The 21100-nt window shown below is 38.2% G+C and overlaps 1 protein-coding gene across 9 annotated transcripts in view; it reads left to right on the top strand.

Moving 5' to 3' along the window:
- The window catches only part of NCKAP5 (NCK associated protein 5), a 1005982-nt gene that overhangs the window by 529546 nt on the left and 455336 nt on the right, over nt 1-21100 (top strand). For 7 of the 9 annotated variants that reach the window (XM_063630959.1, XM_055260746.2, XM_055260747.2 and 4 more), the window contains one exon: nt 15101-15234. In XM_063630959.1, coding sequence (XP_063487029.1) covers nt 15101-15234 — 134 coding nt within the window. Of the gene's footprint in view, nt 1-10692; nt 10859-14463; nt 14742-15100; nt 15235-21100 lie in introns of those variants that run through there. The other 2 variants (XM_055260754.2, XM_055260751.2) reach the window with 2 other exon arrangements.

Below are 21100 nucleotides of genomic sequence, written 5' to 3'. Positions count from 1 at the left end.
GGTAGAGAGAGGGAGATTTTTTTTTTCTGCTACAACCTGTATAATCTATGCACTACAGAGCCTTACTGTATATTCCAACTTGTTTTTATAAATTAATTTAAATAATAAAATTGAAATTTTATTTCAGCATCTGAGAAAATAGAAAAGCATTTAAAGGTGTTAGCATCTGTCAACATTAAATCTCATAAGCTCTCAAAGTGTTAGAAAAGAACAAAATATTAATCTATATGGCTAAATTATCATCTACCTGTGTGTATATTATGACTAGTATTCAAAATTATCTAATGTTGAGATTAGTTTGACATAAAATGTAGACCGTTTGTAAGCTGTCGAATTAAAGTAACTTGTATCATCTCTAACAACACTAGCACAGCAGCACGTGACTGCAGAGCCTCTGCTCTCCCTCCAGTGGAAGGAACTCTGTTCCTAATTGAGAATAAGAAGACACATTGGCTAATGGCTCAACACCAAAGGATAAAATGTAATTCTGTGTATAACACAACCCAGGTGCCTCTGTACAGAGATATAATCACACAGGGATAGATAAAAGATTTGTTCCTAGCACACTGACAAGCACAAATATTACATGATTTTCAGCACTGCTGAAAGTTCATCCTTTCTAGAAAACACAAACTTAATTTTTTCATTTTCGACGGTAGCTACAGTTTCATTAAGTTTCAGGGAAGACGTTTCAAATTGTTTTTGTTTCTTAAGAGTAAGAAGACAGTTCTGCAACCCCATGGCTTCTAGAGAGTTTATGCATTTTGGAGAAAGGGAATGTCACCTCCTGGAAAATGAATGATTAGAATTGATTTTTTTTTTGTTATAGCTGGTAATCTTGATTAGGAGTCCACAAACTATGGCTGAGCTATTTCCCTCCGTACCTATTTTTGTAATAGTTTTTTTGGAATACATCCACACACATTAGTCTTTGTATTATCTATACCGGCTTTCGTGCTACCAGGGCAGAACTGAGTCATTACAACAGAGACTGTGTGGCACATCAAGCCTAAAATGTTTGCCCTCTGGTTCCTTATAAAAAAATTTGCCAACCCCTGCTCTAGATAATTCATACTTTACTAGCTAATTGTTGAATATGTGATAATCTTGGCCTAGCAAGATTATAATATTTTTAATGGCAAAGACCATCTCTGTCTATTTTTCAGACCATCTCTTGGATCTCTTCTGTACCCTACAATCTCTAACAAGGTCCTGGAAAGGGAGAGGCTTAAATACATCTGTTGGTTTGCTGGTTGCGATGAAAGTTCACTAGACCAGGAAAGAAACTCCTTTGTACCAGTAAAGAGAGGCAGTCAAGCCCTAGGTTCCTGGAATCAGATTGCATGGGCTCAAACCTTGGCTCTGCTATTTGCTTACTGAGGCCTTAGCCTAATAATCTTAAAAAAAAAAAATCTGGTTGGGAATAGTGCCAACTGTCTAGTATCGTTGCAAGGGTTCAGTGGCAGCTATGTGAAAAGGGCTTAGAACACTCAGCCAGGGTTCCTCATTATCATTCTTATTTGTGATGCTGGGAAGAGTCTTTCTTTTTCTCTCTCTCTCTTATTTTCCTTCACTTTATTTGTCCTGGAATTACTTTTGTGACTTCTCTGTGAATAAGGAGGTGCACTTTAATTGTACATACATGTTTCCTTGTCTTATGTATCATCATTAGGGCTGCTGGCACTAGCTGCAGTTCAGATTTAATGCCAGTGGCCACAATCTTATGAAGACATGGATCCTTTTTCCATAAATAAATAAGGCCACAGACTTCTGTGTTATAGCAGTTGTGTTTTTATTTATTCAATACCTGTCAATACAACGTGTTCAGTACACTGAACCCTTTGTAATTTGTGGATGCTTTGCAGTTCTTCCTGGCCTAAGAGGGGGAGAGCCTCTGTTGTACGTATTTGCATGTGGATGAGTTATAACCTGTGTAATGGCACACTTCTGTAATGACACACCTGTTCTGATTGACAGTGGTACTAAGATGGCAGGTAACTCTCACTAATTGGAACCATTTTCTTTGTGCATGTTGAATCTGATTCTTTGGTCATAAATTGTGAGAGTCTTAGCCTATATAAAAATGTACATTTGTGGAGCAATGTACATAACATTCAAGGCCTGGTTAAAAAAAAACACACTGTTTTTAATATTTTTATCTTCTGAAGAAGAAGGCAAAATTTTCTAGAAGGGCTTTCAAGATACTAATATAAAAAGGATGAAAATGTTTTATGATCTTTCCAATCACTTTTCCATCCTCATGCAGTGGTTTAATTTTGAGCTTATAAAAAGGTCTATATTGCAGAGGAAAGTAGTTTATATGAAAGTTTTACATATAAATCTAACTGGTCCAAATGCAAAACTCTGCCAAATTCTTGAAAATTTACTCTATTTTTGACTGCCTGGAAAGGGAGATTTCAGAGGATCTTTGAATCTTCTCTGTCCACAGCGACAAAGACTTATGGTGAGCTGGATCACCCTGGACAAATTGGTATCTTTTAGGACCTCAGTTGGACTTAGTGGCCTCAAGCACCCTTCCAGGTCTACAAACTTTCATTTCCCTTTGATCATAAGACCTCTAGAAAGGGGCAGATATTAATGTGTCCATGTGGAAAAATAGCTCTTGCTGTGTTCAGTCAAGTCTGACAAGGCCTTCCAGGAGAGACCACTTCTGAATGAGAAAGGGCTAAACATTGCCAGGAGTGGAAACTGGGGAGAGAACAGGAGATTACAAAAAGGGCACCTGAGAACACAATTTCTGACACTCATATAAAGTGCATACAAAAGACCTACAGTCATGATGTAAGTGTTTCTTCTGTGAGCTTTTCTATACCCAACAACGGGCCAGGCAGGTATTCTATTATTAATAGTAGTAATTGTAGCTACATTGGCCTATCTTTTGTGAGTAGTATTTAGACCATGTGAAACCGTGTTTTCCATTTGCTTCCTCTGGTGACTGTGTCGATCATTGAGAAAGTGAGATTATCTGTTGTGATGTTCTCCTCCACTGATGTGGTTAACCAAGGGTTAAGTGTACTTTCAAAAGAGGCCCTCTGATTGTCTTTTAAGATTATATGTTTTCCCCTTCTGTAGATTAACTGCGCTCACTCAGCTCATTTATAGGTCTTTAATGATTTCCTCATAAAAATGACATTTCTGTTTAACCTTACCTCCCAGAAATAACACAAACTCTAATTCTTTAATATGCGGTGCTTTCAATTTCTTCTAACTTTGGTAATTGTATGAAATAAAATACTAAAGCATTGAACCAAAGCTTGTGATTAGTTCCACATTGATTTTTAAAATATTCTAGCTGACCTTTTAACAGCATGGTAAAATGTAAAAGTTTGCATTTGCTAACAAGGATAAGGGAAGCTGCTAAAAGTCCTGTTTTAAAATTTTTAGGTTTCTCATATAGTCTAGGATGAAATAATGGAAGCTGGCTATGTAAAAACAAACCCAGTTGTTCTCAAGTCTTTGTTTAAAGAACTATTCTTGTTTAAAGAAACGTTCCACAATGAAATGGGAAGTGTGAAGGCATTCCTAGTATGTTCTCCAGATGAATAAAAAGTAGTTGTAAGAAATTAACCATTACTGAGGTCCTCTCTGGCAGATTTGAAACAAAAGCTTCAGTAGTACCTTGTACAGTTGGTTATTGACATTATAATTATTCTCCTACTTTAAAAGAGTGCATAATTATAGCGAATACTCTAATTTCCAATACACATAATTATATCCATTCACTGAAGGAAGGAATTTAAGGATTCCAACTACAGGATAAAAAGGATTCTTAGTCTGAATAGAGTTTTGTTTTTTTTTTCCCTTTCCACAATTCTATAAAATCTAGTAGGGTGAACAAAAAGAACAGTACAATGTACTATCCTTAAAAATAGAATTACAAATGGCTTTGTTTGGAAGCTCCTGCAAATCCTCTCAGAAATTAAATTTTTGACTTAATAGTTATTGAGCAAAAGCGAGTCATCAGTTAAGAGATTTGAATATGAAGTAGGGATTGCAATCCCTGGGCTGTTGGGAGAAGGCAATGGTAAGGGAAAGATGACGACAGAGTGAAATGTATCTGTGGAGTTTCTAAACCAGAGAAAATCTCATCACATTATCCTCAGTCAGGATTAAGACTAAAAGTTGTTACTGACAGAAACTTTATAAACCTAGAGCTAGCTGCCCACTAAGGTCGTGGGAGGTCAAGAGGATTCATGTGGAGCTTAACTCAACAAGTATGTATTGAACATTCTGGAAAGCTCAGCAATATGCTAATATTCTGTGGGATTTTGTGACTGTGTTTGAGGCCTAATCCCTGGCTAAAGAAAAGTGTGCTCTTTGAAGAGATGGAATAATATATTATTGATTATAATATACATTAAAATTAATATATAATAATATATGATTTTATATATAATTTGTTATTTATTCATATTAATGTTAATATAATTATATTAGCAAGCTTACTTATATATAATATATTATGCATATCATTATATAATGATTAATATGTCATATGTATGTGAAACAGGAAAGACTGTGGCATTATATATTCTGTAAAAAGCTAAGTTATAAAGCAAGAGCACAAGTATGTGGGATAAACCATAAATTAGGCGGGCAGTGAAGTAAGAGAGACATCAGAGTTGAGGCAGAGCAGGTGTTAACCTTCATAGTAAATATAGCTACAAGTTCAAGACTAGAGCATAGATGGGAGGATGAAAAATCTTGGAATCCTCCATAACAAAGAACAACGAGAGAAATGTAGAGACCAAAAGTTTGAAATGAAAATGAAACTAGCCAGAGAATTCATTTGTTCTTCACCGATTGTTGTGGAGTACAGACAGAAAAGGAACAGAGTGGGGGGTAAAATGGGGCATAGATCTGTAGCCACTCTGAAAATGCATGTGTGATTCAGGGTAGAGAACTGGAAGCAAAAGTTGCTACAACAAAAACAAAAAACCTGAAATGCTGTGTCTTCTTTGCATAGAAGATACTGTCTCCACAGAAAAGGAAACAATGTTTAAGACTTCAGTCAAGTATGAAGGCATTTAATAAAATCGACTTCTGAAAACTTTCAAGGAGATAGAATAATAAGTAGCTACTGTTAATTGTGATCAATTAACATGACAACAGAGAAAGATCTGTGACCAGGGGAGAAGAATGAGTCATTGACTTTTTATAAAAGGACCCACTGGTTGAGTAAATAAAGCTCTTTTCTAAGTCAAAGTGAGAACTGAGCCTTTTGACTAAATAAACTCAAGGAAAAGATTCCGGTGGGGGAAAAAGAGTCTGAATTAGGCAGTTGACTATTGATAACAAGCTTACTACCTACCTGGGTTGTTACTCAATGTCTTGCTTTCCTTGGTCAGCCCCTGTAAACATCAGATATTCAAAGACTTGAGAGGAATTAGTTTTCTGAGAAGCTTAGAAGTCACAAAGTCAGTGAGGCAGAAAACCCTGTGGAAAGGCCTTTTCCAACCTGAGGAACCATTGCTAATAAATGACAGTAAGGAAATTGTTCCTTTTATGGTAGTATCTCACTTCTGGAGTCCACTCTGAGGAAGAATTATCATCCTTTAGATTTAGATTAAACATCATTTAGATTCTGTCATTCTCCTCAAAATCTACTCATACTCCCAATCATTTCAGAATCAAATTAAAACCACTGCCTTTGGTGTGTCTATTTTATCACTCCTCTTCCTAATTGTGTAATGTCCAATATCATTGTTTTAACATTGCCTGGCTCTCTTTAACCCAAAAACTGTGCCCTTTGCCTCTTAAATCTTCACCCACTAATTATCCCAAACAAGGATGCCAGTCACCTTCATCAATATTAAATGAAACTTATACTTTCACTAACCCCCAAAATATGTGTATACACACGCCCCACTTGTAGACATTGTATTTAATCTCTTTATGCCACTAATGTTATTTGTAATTGCTTATGCTTTTCCTGATATGGTTGTGGCTAATTTCATCGCTGTACAGAATGTGAGAGTTGGAAGGGACCTTAGCATTAGTGTTAATTTAGAATCTTCCAGATGGAGGGAACCTTCCATTGATTAGAAGAGACACAAGAGGGAAACACAGATTTTCTTGTTTACAGGCCCTGGGGGTACGTGATACATCTGAGGGCCACACATATGGAGGTCTAGGAGCACACGTAGAAAGAGATCCATGAGCCAATGCCTTTACTGGCATCCAGGGTGTTATCCAAACAGGTTTCCTATGGGGAATGTTAATTGGTGAGTTTAAAGCAACAGGTGTGAGTTCCAGGTGGTCACACTGTGACTGAGGGTTAGTCACTGTGGCATATCTGCACAGCTCATGCAGGGGATAGGAGCATCAGGGCCAATCAAGCAGGCTGTGTCTAGCTGACCCACAGCAAGCAGCTGTGTAATGCAAGTATCTGAATTGAACACATTGAGGAACTAGGAGTGTGAGTTAGGTGTAGAACTGGAAATTCTGCCAAGGATGACTGAGCCCTTCTTCTGGTATGAGAGAATCCAACTTATATTTAAAATGGAGGCCAAGGCAACATAAAATTATTAGAACTTACTACAGCAGTTTAGAAGTAGGTCTGGAGACAGTAAGTATATTTCCCAAGGTCACTTAGCAAGTTAATGGGAAGACAGAAACTCTAGCCCAGTCTGTTAGCCTCATGCCTTCTCCACTGTAGGAATCATGATGTGAAAATGACACTTAGACTGATGAAAAATGTGAGAAGTTGATCAATATATAAATTTTCATCCTATTTTTTCTGCTGTAGGATGATATTAAAAGCAAAACTGTATTACTTTATATTGTGAATACAGTGTTACCATTTTATTATTCGTTTGTAGCCCTAGTTGATAAATGATAAAAATCATTGACTATGCAATAAACAACTTACTTTCTCTGAGTAGGATCCCAAAATTTGTTGTAATTTTTTCCACCATGACTTTACAATGCATATCAATCTCCATGTGCCAGACCTTTGTGGGATATGATGAGGTTTCTCTTCGAATAATTGAATCAGTCTTTTATTCTTTAATTCATAGTGCGCCTCCCCCTTTTCTTTCTCCTTTTTTTCCTTTTTGCCTTTGTTAGATGCCTATGCACACCACAGTACCAAGCATTATCAGTACCAGCTCATACTCCTTTCCTTATTTGGAAAGAGGACTAACTTTCTAGCTCATTATAGACACCCCTTCCCCTTTCCCTCCACTTTCTTTTATGTTCCCACCCTATCTAAAAAAAGTTAAATGTTTAGCCAACCGGTATTAGATTGTTCGACCCGACCTCAGCCAATGGGGAAAGGGTACAGGGGCAGGACTTGCGTCAGGAATGAAGGCTTTCCTGCCCCTTTGTTCAGGTGTGTTCTCATGGCAACTGGCCAAGGAGGCACCCCTCTGTGCAGAAGTAAAATTGCTTTGTTAAGAATCCTTTGTTCGAGGGTTCAATTTCCTTAGGATTTTGAGCGGTATTCCTAACTAACCTTCATTTTATCTTGCTTTTCTTCACAACCCACCCTGGAAAAACTCCTATCATCAAGTTCACATCTATCCCTTTGCTGAGTAATAAGCACATATATAATCTTTGTCAAGAAAATTTAGTCATATGGGGTGCTTCACCTGTGCCATTTCTGTTACAGAGCTCCTGTCTAGCATTGAGGACATTTTTAAGATCCATCCAAGTGCCCATCTGTCTTACTTGCCCTTGAAATTTCTACTCTCTACCCCACCCTTCTCCTCTTCTGTATTTCTTTATCTCACCCTTTCTCCTTTCTTTTCCAACACACACACACACACACACACACATACACACACACACACACACACACACAAAACTAAGCTCTGCATCTTTTTTTAGTTAGAATAAAAGCTTTGTCTCTCTTGGGTGATGTTATCAGCACTGCAGATATATACTTGGCTGTTTCTATCCTTGCATCTCAAAATCTGATTCTGATTCTTCTGTTACAGCCAAGAGTATGGGTTTTTAAAAAATCGATTCTCAAGTTCCTTATCTGTTTCTCTGCTTCTAGGATGACCAGATCTTTCATAACTAATGGGGATATTGAACTCAGAGAGCTTTATGGTGAAACTGTATTGCAATATGTGTGCAAAACAAAAACAAGGCTACAATTAGATGTAATAACTATAGCTTAATTTAGATCCATTTCATGCTGGCTTGACAGAGTTGGTTAATAGAGTTTTCCCATTAAAAACTAGTTTTCATGAAGACATTAATTTTTCTGCTGATGTGTTTGGCTTATGGACTTCTGAAGAAAAAACACAGGTGTCAGTTTAGATTCTCAATAGGTAGGGAGAGAATTAAAAAGATTGTTCTGGGTCTCCGTGTAATTCTTAAGATGTTTGAGTACACATTGGACGTTGGTTGATGAATACGTGGAGATACCTGTCACATTTTCTAGTGGGTAGCTTGCTTCTCAGATTCCACATTTCTCGAATGAGCTCATATGTTTTTTTATCAATATACAGGAATATCATTGAATCCCTTTGTCCTTCTCTAATGGCCTCTATTCATTTCTTCCCTTAAGATCCTCTTATTATCCGAGAGTACTAATGTTTTCCCCATGATTCTTTGATCATAAAGTCTGACTCAATTCGAATATTATCACTTGGACACATTTCAGGAAATCTTTTGAAACAGACATATAGCGATTACTTCTCAATTATCATATATCTTCAGACATCAAGACAGCACAGGACACCTGAGATGAGCTGGTACCTCATGACACTCAACGAGGCAGGACTCACGGAGGGCTTGGAGCCTATGTGGGAAGTGCCTCTTGTTATGCCTAATATGTTTCATCGAATATATGCCACATAAGGTGATGCTAGAATTTCCAAGCCAAATAAATTCCTCTTTCTTTTTCATATTCTTTGAATCATCTTTAACTCTGGCAGTATTATCACCCACTGATATAATGAGAATCACCAACTATAATTAGACCTAAAATAGAGGTATTTATTGGCTTTCCATATTTGAATCAAGTGTTAATGTTTTAATTTCATTCTGAAGTTTTCTCATACCGTACATCAAGCCATCTGTTTGAAATCATACTAGGAAATGAGAATAAAAAATAATGTATTTTAGGGACGGCCAAACACAGGGTTATATATATTCTAGATGGCATTTGTCATTAAGTTATCCTCTACATTCTTACATCAAAATCATATTTAAAATGTGTTTTCTTTCAAGATTAATGTATGATCTGCTTAGACACACATTTTTGAACTTTTTGAAATATCTATGATAATCTTTAATATGTAATGGTTATTAAAGACAAATGTTATACAGAGTTTATCAAAAGTAGCTGAAGTATATTAGACAATATAAGCTATATAATTTTAGCTAGCCATATTTTATTTTTATATGGGACTTTTGAGTTTTTGAAGTGCCTTACCGTACATTATTTCATTTATTATTCACAATGATACTATGAAATTGGCTTGGATGAGTTCACCGTCCCCAGTATACAGAGGAAACTGGCTTAAAGCAGTTAAGTTTTAAGTTAAGTGGCTTGTTCAAAACCACTTCTCTAGTAAATGGTGTGGTACAAACTAAAAGCTGATAGCATTATTTAATTTGTTATATTTATTTTAAATATGTAAATATTTATATAAATGTTTTCCCATTCTGTAATTTAGCGTCTTAGTTCTTTCTCCATACTGTAGTCAGAATGAACTTTGCCAAATCTTAAATCATCTTCCTCACTTGATTAAACCCTCGGTAATGAGTCATCATTTTACCCAGGCTACAGTCCCAAATCTGTCATGTCATGTTCATGGTCCTATGTGGTCTAGCCCTTATTCTTTTCCACCTGCATCCCATGCCACTCCTGTCCCCTGGCTCACCAGCTTCCAGCCACACTGGGCTTCTCTTCCTCCCTCCCTACACGACAAAGGGCTTCGCACTTGCCACTCCCTCTGCCTGGAGTGCTGGTCCCCTCTCTTCACCTGGTAGCACCTGGTCATCACAGAGATCTCAGTTTCAATGTTACTTTCTCAGAGAAGCCTTCCCGTGACCCACCAAACAAAATCAGTTTCCGTCACTTTCACCTTTCAGCAAACTCTTAATTAATAATCAATTTATACTGCTGTATTTATCTGTGTGATGTTTATTTAGCACTGGCCCTCTCCATTAGTCTGGAAGTCTAATGAAGCCAGGAACCATGTCCATTTGACTTGTTGTTGGTTTCCATCTCTAGTTCAGTGTTTGGCACATAGCAGCTACTCAATAAACATTTGTGGGCCAAGTAAGTAAACGAGTCCATGTTGGAGGTACATAGCTTCTTTTACACGCACAGTTCTCTATTAAATTAGGGAATAATCAGCATCTATATAGATTTTTCTTCATTTCCTCGGAACATGCATGTAGAAAGGACCTTTTGATACTTTAATGATTTAAGCAAGTTTTACAAAATTATCAGGAGAAAAGTTCAGAAATGTAGATTACCCAGGGAAATGGAGCAATCTCCTGCATTTGACGTCTAATCAGAGAATGTCTCAGTTAAGTTTGAGCTCTGTTGCTATGTGTATGCTATGAGATATAGACAAGATCATTCTGTAGAACCATAGAGGAAATACCTGTCTTTCTCTTTGTATGTTTGATTCTTTGTCTAGAACTTAACTCTGCTCATGTCCAAATGGGAAAAGTACTTTGGAATTCCACGCCTGATTTGGACTTCTTTTTCTCCACCATGATGTCCAGTCATCTCTGGTGTAACATGTGTGTTCCTGAAAATTACTGCACTCTGTGAAACCACACATTGGAAACCACAAAGCTTTTGGGGGAAACAGGACTATGGGAACAATACTCAAAACTTTGTCAGTGAGATACTAAAAACAAAAAGGTGGGAACCTAATACAATTGGTAGCCATGTGTTCAATGGTTAAAAAAATACATAAATACTACAATAAATATGGTGCTTTACCTTGAAAGAGTTTTTTGTGGAAGTGAGTATCAACAGGGATGCAGTTCAGAAGTTACTGTGAAGTGGTGGAAGGAACACTGTGGGGGAAGTTGTAACACCACACGTGGATGGTTGTGGCTCATAATGCACATGATGAACTGAGGTCTGTTTGAAATATGTGTATTTTGTGTGTTTTGATGCATTTCAGCTGGGTGCAGTTTTCTGTGTTCCCCTAATTTTTCTCATGAATGAAATCAGGCAATTAGCAAACCTAAGATTTGTGTCATGCTCAAGTTTTTTCATCACATATCAGTTGCATTGGAACAAATTAGCACTTTTAAAAGAAATGTTACAGCAGAACTAACAGTAGTAGAGGAAAAAAGTGGGAGACTTAGGGTCAGAAAAACTCAGTTCTAGCTCCAGAGCTGCCATCTCTAACCATGGAACTAGAGCAAGCTCCCTGCCTCTCTTTTCGGTTCCCTACCCTTATCTTTAGATGGAGGTGATAATAACCAATATTGCTGAATTGTTCTGGAGACTGAATACAGCAATGAAGGTGGACACACTTTGTAAAATGTAAAATATTCTCCAGATTGAAGATATTTTTTGCAGAGTTTGCTCATTTCAGTGTTAGAGACAGCAGCTAACGAATAACATACAGTTGGAAGTTAACCCACTCACAGCTTTTCTTCAGAAAAACAGGCAAACCTACCTTTTTACTAATAACAAAGCTCACCTCTGTAAAGGGAAAGAAGAGCCTGTGACTGGCAAGTTGTGTTGAACATGTGTGTAATGTCACTGCTTAGACTCAGCCTTTGAGCCATTGTTTGTGTTCCTGGTGCAGCGATATGAGAGCTTTGCTATGAGAAGCCAAAGAGAAAGGGAAGAGGTGACGAACATGGAGCATCTTGCTTGAAGAAAATGGGAGGAATCGAAAGGTGGTGATTGAGGAGCTTTGAAAATCATCATGAGGCTCTCCTAGGCAGGTGTCTTCAAGACATCCCAGCTCAGTAGCTGTGCAGAAAGAGAGATGTTGCTGTGGAAATGTGGTCCTGTCAGATTTGTAACCCAGATTTCCATGATATTGTCCTCTACTTATTGCTCTTCAGTACCTAGTGGCGTTGTGTAAATAACACCAACTGTTCTCCATCTCTCATTGCCTTTCACACTTTCTGCTGTGAAAGATCCAGAGCCAACATTTGGGAGACAAATTAAAATTACTTTGGGGATGTATCAATTTATATCCAGAATATAGTGAATACAGAAAAAAAATAGCCAATCTATTGATACTATATTTTTTCTATGTGTAACCTGTTTTTAAATTTGGGTACAGGCTGGGCGCGGTGGCTCACGCCTATAATCCCAGCACTTTGGGAGGCCGAGGTGGGCGGATCACGAGGTCAGGAGATCGAGACCATCCTGGCTAACATTGAGAAACCCCGTCTCTACTAAAAATACAAAAAATTAGCCGGGCGTGGTGGCGGGCGCCTGTAGTCCCAGCTACTCAGGAGGCTGAGGGAGGAGAATGGCATGAACCCGGGAGGCGGAGGTTTCAGTGAGCCAAGATCACGCCACTGCACTCCAGCCTGGGCGACAGAGAGAGACTCTGTCTCAAAAAAAAAAAAAAAAAAAATTGGGTACAAAGCTTTGTCATATTTAGTAGTGTGGATTATTGTCAAGTTTTGATGGATTAATAGAAATACACCTCATTTGAAGGAAATATATTTTAGTGAAAAGCTTTTGCCCTCATAGTCTTAATTCCTTAGAATTTTCTCTGTATTACCAGGGGTGTGTGTGTGTGTGTGTGTTTGTATGCTTTTTTTTTCATGTTTTAAAAGGCATAAATAAATTGAAGAGAAAAGGTTATTCGTGTGGAAAGGGTTCTTTCATGATCATGTTTTTGGGATCATCTTTAATATGGCAGTGAGTGAATCTATGGAGCATTCTTTACTTTTGAAGGAAGGGGGGATGCTGTTTTCTCTGCAAAACTTCACATTCTTTTTTTTTTTTTTTTTGAGATGGAGTCTCGCTCTGTCACCCAGGCTGGAGTGCAGTGGCGTAATCTCGGCTCACTGCAACTTCCGCCTCCTGGGTTCAAGCAATTCACTGCCTCAGCCTCCTGAGTAGCTGGCATTATAGGTGCCTGCCAACACACCCGCTAATTTTTTTATTTTTAGTAGAGATGGGTTTCACCATCTTGGCCAGGCTGGTCTTGAACTCCTGACCTCGTGATCCACCCGCCTCAGCCTCCCAAAGTGCTGGGATTATAGGCATGAACTTCACATTCTTCATAGCACGCACTTTTGAACTATTTAGGGTACTTTTTTTTTTTTTTGGCCTGTTTCTGGAATCAAAGCACTATCTTCCAAATTCTGTAGTATTGGTGACTTGTCCATGTTTCTTAAAGTCTAATCAGTCAATAAAAAGAGGAATATCAATTGTATATATAACCATAAAGAGTTTATTTTATTATAGTAAAATATATATAACATAAAATTTGCCATTTTGACCATTTTTATAAAGAGTTAACTTTAATTAACCCATTTATCTTCCACAACCACATTTTTCTTTCTTTCCAACGCTTCCAGAATGTCATTTTCCAAAGTGACAGAATAAAAGTTTGATTTTAATTTTGATTTTAGTTTTTCTGATTTCAGTAAAAGTTACTGATTATGGGAGTTAAAAGTAGACCATCAAAAAGTCAGGCCTGAGTAAGCAAAAGGCCAGCTTCAGAATCAATAAGCAAATATATTTCCAGCACTATCACGTATTAGGTAATGTGCTAAAAATATAAAATCTATCTGCACATAAGGCATCTTGAACAAATATTTATCTAGGTGGAGAATATGATAAATTCACATGAAAAATAACAGTAGAAAAAGTAAAGACCTAAAGGATGGTAAAGATAGTAGGTGATGTTGGAATTCAGGGAAGGGAGGAAATGCAGTGATGAGAGATAAGTTGTAGAGGACATGGCTTGCAGCTGAGCCTGGAAGGAACCCTAGACTTTCAACTGAGAGACCCTCGGGGGCTTTTCACGCAGGAACAAAGGTATAGAGGCAGGAGGATATGTAAGTATTTTTAGAGGTTCAGGATTCACATCTAGATTCTATTCTAATGTTTCTTTCATGATCCTCAGAATGCCTTTTTTTCTCATGAGTTAGAGCTGGAGAAAATCTGTCATTGCTATCACTTCCTGTGAATATGCCACATGCGATGAATCATATTTAATCCATAGTGCATGGTACACAGTCATAGTGTTTGGTTTATTTCAAAACAGGTCTCTGTTTCTCTTCTTTCAAGTATGTATGTCCCTCATGATCAGACATTGCATGTATGGTTTTCATCATAGAGTATATATCCTGGGTACAAAATGCTCAGTTTAGTAACAGCAGTAACAATAACAGCATGGCATGCTTTTTAAAAAAGGCAACAACAAGAACAACAAAACAAAAACAAAACAAAGAAGACATTAGCGTAGCTGACTCAGTGCTATCGGGAGGATCTGAGCTGTGTGCTTTTTACCAGTTCCAGGAATGAGGTTGTGCTGACCCATCTATTCTCTGTCATCCACTTCCTCTTTCAATCCCTGATACCCGTTCGTGAGATGAGCTAGTTATCTAGGATTATAAAAACTGTGGGTGGCTTCGCCTAGTTTTATCTCTGAAGACCTAACTGGACAAAATGAAAAACAATTCTTGAGCCTCACTGTCAGCAGCTTCACGTTCTAATTAACTTGAAATTTTTGGTCCTTCTATAAAAATAGTAATTTTCTCTTTCAAGGATATACCAGAGATGGAAGAGATGAAATAATTCTGAACAGGTAATAATCTTACTAGTTATTATCTGACTTACTGTGCATTTGATAGTGTTTTTGGGTCATAGTTCTTCACAGGATGCTCTCTGGGTTAGTGGAAATTATTCAAGTGTTAGAATTAAGTCACGTGGGACTGAAAATCTGTTACCGTCTGGTTTATATGACCTTGCACAAATTACTTAGGTGTCTCTGATCCTTGGTTTCTTTGTCTATAACAAGAGATTAAGAATAGGACCTACTTCGTGGGGTTGTTCAAAGGATGAAATTCATATATATAAAGCTCAAGTTATCACTTGATAACCAGCTATTTCTTATTTTTGTCATAAGCACCTTCCTAAAAGTCATTCCCTTTGTGCCTTTTATAGCATGAGAAGCTGATACATGAACTGGAAGAGGAGAGACACTTACGTCTTCAAAGCGAGAAGCGGTTGCAGGAGGTGACCCTAGAGTCTGAGCGTAACAGAATTCAGATGCGTGGCTTGCAGCAGCAGTTCTCCAGGTATTGTTCTTAGCTGAGCAGATTGCTTCCTGAGGTGCATCTCTCTCCGCACCAATAACACCTTGGATTGAATGTCCATTGTGTAAGCTTCTGTTGTGTTTGATGAGCTGATTTACCAACCGTTTAGACCTTCTCTTCTGACTAAAGCATCCTATGGCATCCAGACCAATTTTCTGAAACTTTCCATTTGCGCCTGACGTGATCTTTATTGAAACTAGTTGTCTTTTCTTTCCCGATGGCTTCCCTAAGGGTCTTCAAGTGAGTTGTGGTGGCTTTGCAGCCAGTAGGCTTGTCCTTTAAAAGGCCAGCCGAGAGGATGAGATTTCACTGGTCATCGCAATCCTATTTTAAGACAAAGAGAGAGTATGTGACTCTAATGATTCAATAAACTGTTCCTCATTGCTTAGAGGAAACACTAAGGAGTAGTAAAAAAAAAAAAAAAAAAAAAAAAAGTCAGTGAGTTCCTGTCCTTAAAAAGATATCACTAGAACACTTGAATGTGGCCAGGCGCAGTGGCTCACACCTGTAATTCCAGCACTTTGGAAGGCCGAGGTGGGCAGATCATTTGAGGTCAGGAGTTCAAGACCAGCCTGGCCAACATGGCAAAGCCCCATCTCTACTAAAAACACAAAAATTAGCCGGGCATGATGGCAGGTGCCTGTATTCCCAGCTACTCGGGAGGCTGAGGCAAGAGAATCACTTGAACCCAGGAGGTGGAGTTTGCAGTGAGCCGAGATTGTGCCACTGCACTCCAGCCTAGGCAACAAAGCAAGATTCCATTAGAGAGAGAGAGAGAGAGAGAGATCACTAGAATTTGAAAGGAAGATTCTGAAAAAGTAGCTCTTAGATTTAATTTCTAGCAGTTGGAATATTTCAGTTTCTAGTTATAGTTAATATGAGGGCAGGTGATGGTTCAAATTATTATGTTAAAATCCCTTCAATTCCATGGGAGGAATCTCCCAGAAAATTGTGCATTTACAGCCTTGGGACCAGATATAGGCACCTTGTGAAGGACAATCTGCATTCATTTCTATACTTCACCATTTATAAAATCAGGAAAATAATTTGTTTCACTTTTCTCTCCTGAGATTATCCCAGGCAGTATCCACGTTTGAGAAGTTGCCCTAAAATCCTCATGAGCAAACTGTGTGGGTCTTGTCTTTAACTTTTCACCGGGATTTAGAGAACACTGTGACCGGTGATAGATAATATAGCTTTGTCATTATGAAGTTTTTATAATGACAGCTTAATTTTTAGATGTGTTGCAGGGAGAGAACAAACACAGTTGAGCCTCCAGATAATTTACCTCATTATGGCCAATACTGTGTATGTGCTTCAACTTTGGTGTAGGGGTTCATGGAGGAACAGGACAAGAAGGGTGGATGACTCCTATGTGGTCAGCATTATAATTTAACACCCTGTTCAACTCCTCAAGCCCGTGATAATACACAAGTGCTATAGAAATGCACCAATCAATACTTTAATAAATGCATGTCCCACCCCTCATAGGCTATTACTTATATCAACTTATGCTTGGTCTTTCATTCAGTTTGATGGCAACTCTCCCTTTGTGTCTCCTAACTTAAAATAATAGATCCACCCCTCCAAAGTGAATTTAAAACAAGCACTGCTTGGTGATATTGGTTGTTTTAATGGCACAGGAAAGGAGGAGGCAGATCTTGCTCTCCTTGCACTGTCTAATTGAGATGTCTCTATATTCAAGCTATTGATTTAGGTGGCAGGAGACACATGGTGTGGTAAATTATATTCATATGATGCTGGGTCATCTGCTGTAAATCAGATGCCAATCCCATACAGATTTAAGTTGCACAAGAGCCAAGACTACATCTTAGGCTGAAAGAGAAGATAATTATGTGTACAATAAATAGTGGTTGGTTTTTACATACTTCTTTTGTGAGGGATTTTTATCCTATTATAAGTAGTTTTCTCATGTAAAGCGTCATTGAAACTGAAAAGTTCAAGTCCAGTTACAGCCAGAGAACTAATGTAAATCAGTAAAAGACATGGAGGGGAAAAGCATATGTAACAGATAATTACACAATAATTTGAGTAGACCTACTGAACCATTTCTGATGGCCTTTCACAGTTTAAACTTTGGTTTTTAAGATATTTCTAGTTATGTTTAAATAATCTTATTAAGTCTTTGAAAAATTCTCAATATTATAGAATAAGCCTTTATTGCATCACCCTTGGATGGGGTTAGCATCCAATATGGTCATCTAAATAATTTACATAATATAAATTATTCTATTGAATTAGAAACCTTTATATTCATAATTTTCTCCTTTTTTTCTCTTGGGTTGATGAGTTCATTTTGTGCATGATGATATCTGGGATGTGGAATTACTTTTGAACATTGTTCATGGGCTGAGGTTACCTTTAAAAACTAAGCTAATAACCACTTTCTCAAAGAATGTGGTATGGCTTACAATAAAAGGTAGATTTATAATAGGGCTGATAAAATAAAAACAAAATAAAGGTCATGAAAGGAGAATGTGACAAGTTATCACCTTCACATAGCCCAACAAGTTTTCTGAGCATGAGCATGTAATTTAGCTCTAAGATTCCTGGCAGACAAGATCAAAAGAAAAAAAAAACAAGTAATATGTAATTATTATCTCATGGCCAAAGGCTACTACTCCTTAAAGAGAGGAATATTATCTCTGTTAATAAATTTGTAATAGAATGTATCACATAGAACACTTTATAGAAGACACTGAAGGATACAGTAGACGTGGCCCAAAATGGTGCAAATTAGGATTAATTCTTGCAAGGGCTGCTGCTTTCACTATGTCACTTATATCTGGAAAGTTAAGCCATTTTTCAGTTTCCTAATATATGGACTAAGAATGCTGGGTTATGTCAAAGAGATCGCAAGTGAAAGAGGAACTACTCCGGTACTCTGGTGCTTAAAGTTCTCAAGGCAACCATTATACTTCAGATTCATGGGAACCTCCAGGTATATACACACACCTTTGTAATACTATGAATGTGGGAAACAGAGGCATAAGATGCTGAGGCCTGGCCTGGGCTGGGTGACATGTTTTCTTGGTATGTTTGATAGCCTTGTAGGCATGGGAGCCTGTAAACAGTAGTTGTGGGATTCCGAGTCTCAGCTTCAGTAACAAGGTGAGTCAATGGAAGGAGAAGCGGAGAAGATGCTGGGACAGTTAGGTACACGTGGGAAGTAGAGTTCAGGTGTCAGGATGAGTGACTCAGGAGAGGTGGTCCAAGGCTTAATTTTATGCAGTTTCAGCTGTGTGATGAGCCTGATGGCTTGAAGGCACCAGGCAAGCCTGAACATTTGTGATTGTCTCTATTAATGAGTAATGGGATCGCTGAGGTGATAAAAATCTATACAAATGCTTGAATGAGTAGTTTTTTTTTATATATCACCGCCAAACCTTCAGCCACAATCCCTTCTTCCCTCTTGACCTCTGATTAGGCTATAATGATCAGAAATGGTCCAAAGTTTAGGCAATAAAAAAAAAATTGGATATGCCGACAAAGGTTACCTAATCAGCTCTAAGCTCATAAATCAGAAATTGCCTGCATTGAGAGTGATTCAGACAGACATAACAAACTTGGTTCAGACCATTTACATTCTTTAATGTAAATATGGAGAAAAAAAGGTACTTGCAAATTAAGCCTTCTTCACAGTTGAGAGAGTATTTCAATAAGGTGGTAGTTAGAGGCAAGTGGTGATATCTTAGGGCTGCTGCTTTATCTTATTATTTGGCGATATATATCAAAGGTGCTTTCCTTATGTGAAAGTGATTGTTTAACCCATTGTCTGTGTGGCTGGGCATATTTTATGAGGGATTAGCTTTGTAACTATCTAAAATTCCAAATTCTCCCCACTCTCCCCACTCCTCTAACCGCTTGTTTGAATTGTGATTGTCCAGACAGCCAAGGTGAATGCTGTAGATGAGACTATGGAACTGTCATCCCTCGTATGTAAAGACAATCACTGTTTGGACCCCTGGATTTATTCTCCATGTTGAGGTAATGAAGTGTTTGTATATCAGTTAGATTCACCTAGAGGAGCACTTTCAGGAATATTGTTCCCAAGTTAGGGTAGGGTACGTTGAGTTGAAATAATGTGATTTACAAAAAAAAAAAAAAAAAGTAGAGTAATGGGATCACTTAGGTGATAAAGTGAGGAGATAAGCAACTCTACAGAGTACTGATTTCGTACATGTAACTGTGCATATCATGCATGATTTGCATAGGTATCTCTGTTGGTCCCTTTGGAAATAATCTAATCAACTTGTAGATGATGATGATTATCATTATTATTGAGACAGAGTCTGGCTCAGGTTCCCCAGGCTGGAATGCAGTGGTGCAGCCTCACCTCGCTGCAGCCTACACCTCCTGGGCTCAAACCATCCTCCCACCTCAGCCTCCCAAGCAGCTGGTGCGTGTACCATGCCTGGCTAATTTTTGTAATTGTGGTAGACGGAGTTTTATCATTTTGCCCAGGCTGGTCTCAAACTCCTGGGCTCAAGTGATCCTCACACCTCAGCCTCCCAAAGTGCTGGTGAGCCACCATGCCAGGCCCAGTTTGTAGATTATTAATGAAAGCTGCTGTTTTCAACAGGAAACAAATACTTTTATTGTGTGCCTAGTAACACCGTATGTGCCCTCAAAAAAAAAAAAAAAGTAGAATTCAGATAGAGAAGTCTTATGTACATGTATGAACAAAACACCATATTTATAGCTTAGCTGTAAATTAAAGAGGACTTCTGTCCAGATTCAGAACAGCCAGATTTCATATTTGCTAACAGTTTGTTATGCTGAGGCATGAATAGTCAGATGAAATTAATGATTGCATAGTGACAACAGTAATACTACACATTTTTATTGTGTCACAGCTCTGTGCTGCAGCGTCTTTGAAGATTTAAATTAAAATTGATCTGGCAGATTTAGCACCTGGCAGACATAATTTGTAAATGTTCTTAGCAAGCCATATTACAACCCAAGTATCAGGAATCAAGATATTTGATTTCAGGCCTCTTCAGCCTTGAAATGTTCGGTGTGTGTTTACACCAGTCATTGTACCTCTAAATATGGGGGACTAATTAAGGGTTGCCACTCATATTTGACCAGGATAGTTAAAAATCACCCACATGGAGCTCAAGCTTTCACTCCCTACCTTCAGGATTTCTCTGCACCTGTTCTGACCTCCCCTGGCACCATCATCCACTGCCTTGAAGCTATTTCTTTGCTTACTGTAATGGGGATTCTCATATCACAGTTGATTGCTGTGCTTAAGTGCAGTCTGCTGCATGCTGAACTTCAAGGAGTCGTAAATGGAGATGGTTTTACTGCTTAACTCATTCATTCATTGCTGTTCACATTATCGGCTCTCAGAGACTTTATGGAATCCTGGGGTTCATTTTCTGCTGCCCATTTGGAAGCTGTAGGCACCTGGCATAGAAGTGTGTGTTGAAGAGGATAATATGCCCTTAAATGTTCTACCCACGTACTCCCTTCTGCTTCTGTATCTGTCTAGTACGTTAAAAGAACATTTTCTCTGCATCTTTAGAAGGAGGAAAATGTAACAAGATGAGAAAAGCTGTCAATTGACCTTTGGACAAGCATCAGCACAGAGCTCTTCTCCTCCTCTTCTGCACTTGTTCCCATATCTGACTGTTCGTCAACTTTAACCTGTCTCAGAGGCCGGCTCTCCTGAGTGCCTTGTTCCTCCTGATGAATACAGAGGGCAATTTTTTGTTGATTTGGAATTGCTATTTCCGCATAATCAGCAATATTTCTCCCTGAGACTTTTCATAAAAATTGGGGCCTCTCATCTGCTGCTCTGTATAAATCTACCAGAAGTTGA

This window comes from Symphalangus syndactylus, chromosome 22 (assembly GCF_028878055.3).
Source record: "Symphalangus syndactylus isolate Jambi chromosome 22, NHGRI_mSymSyn1-v2.1_pri, whole genome shotgun sequence".
Classification (NCBI taxonomy): domain Eukaryota; kingdom Metazoa; phylum Chordata; class Mammalia; order Primates; family Hylobatidae; genus Symphalangus; species Symphalangus syndactylus.
Note: the sequence above shows the minus strand (reverse complement) of the source record. Positions and strands in the feature narration are given on the sequence as shown.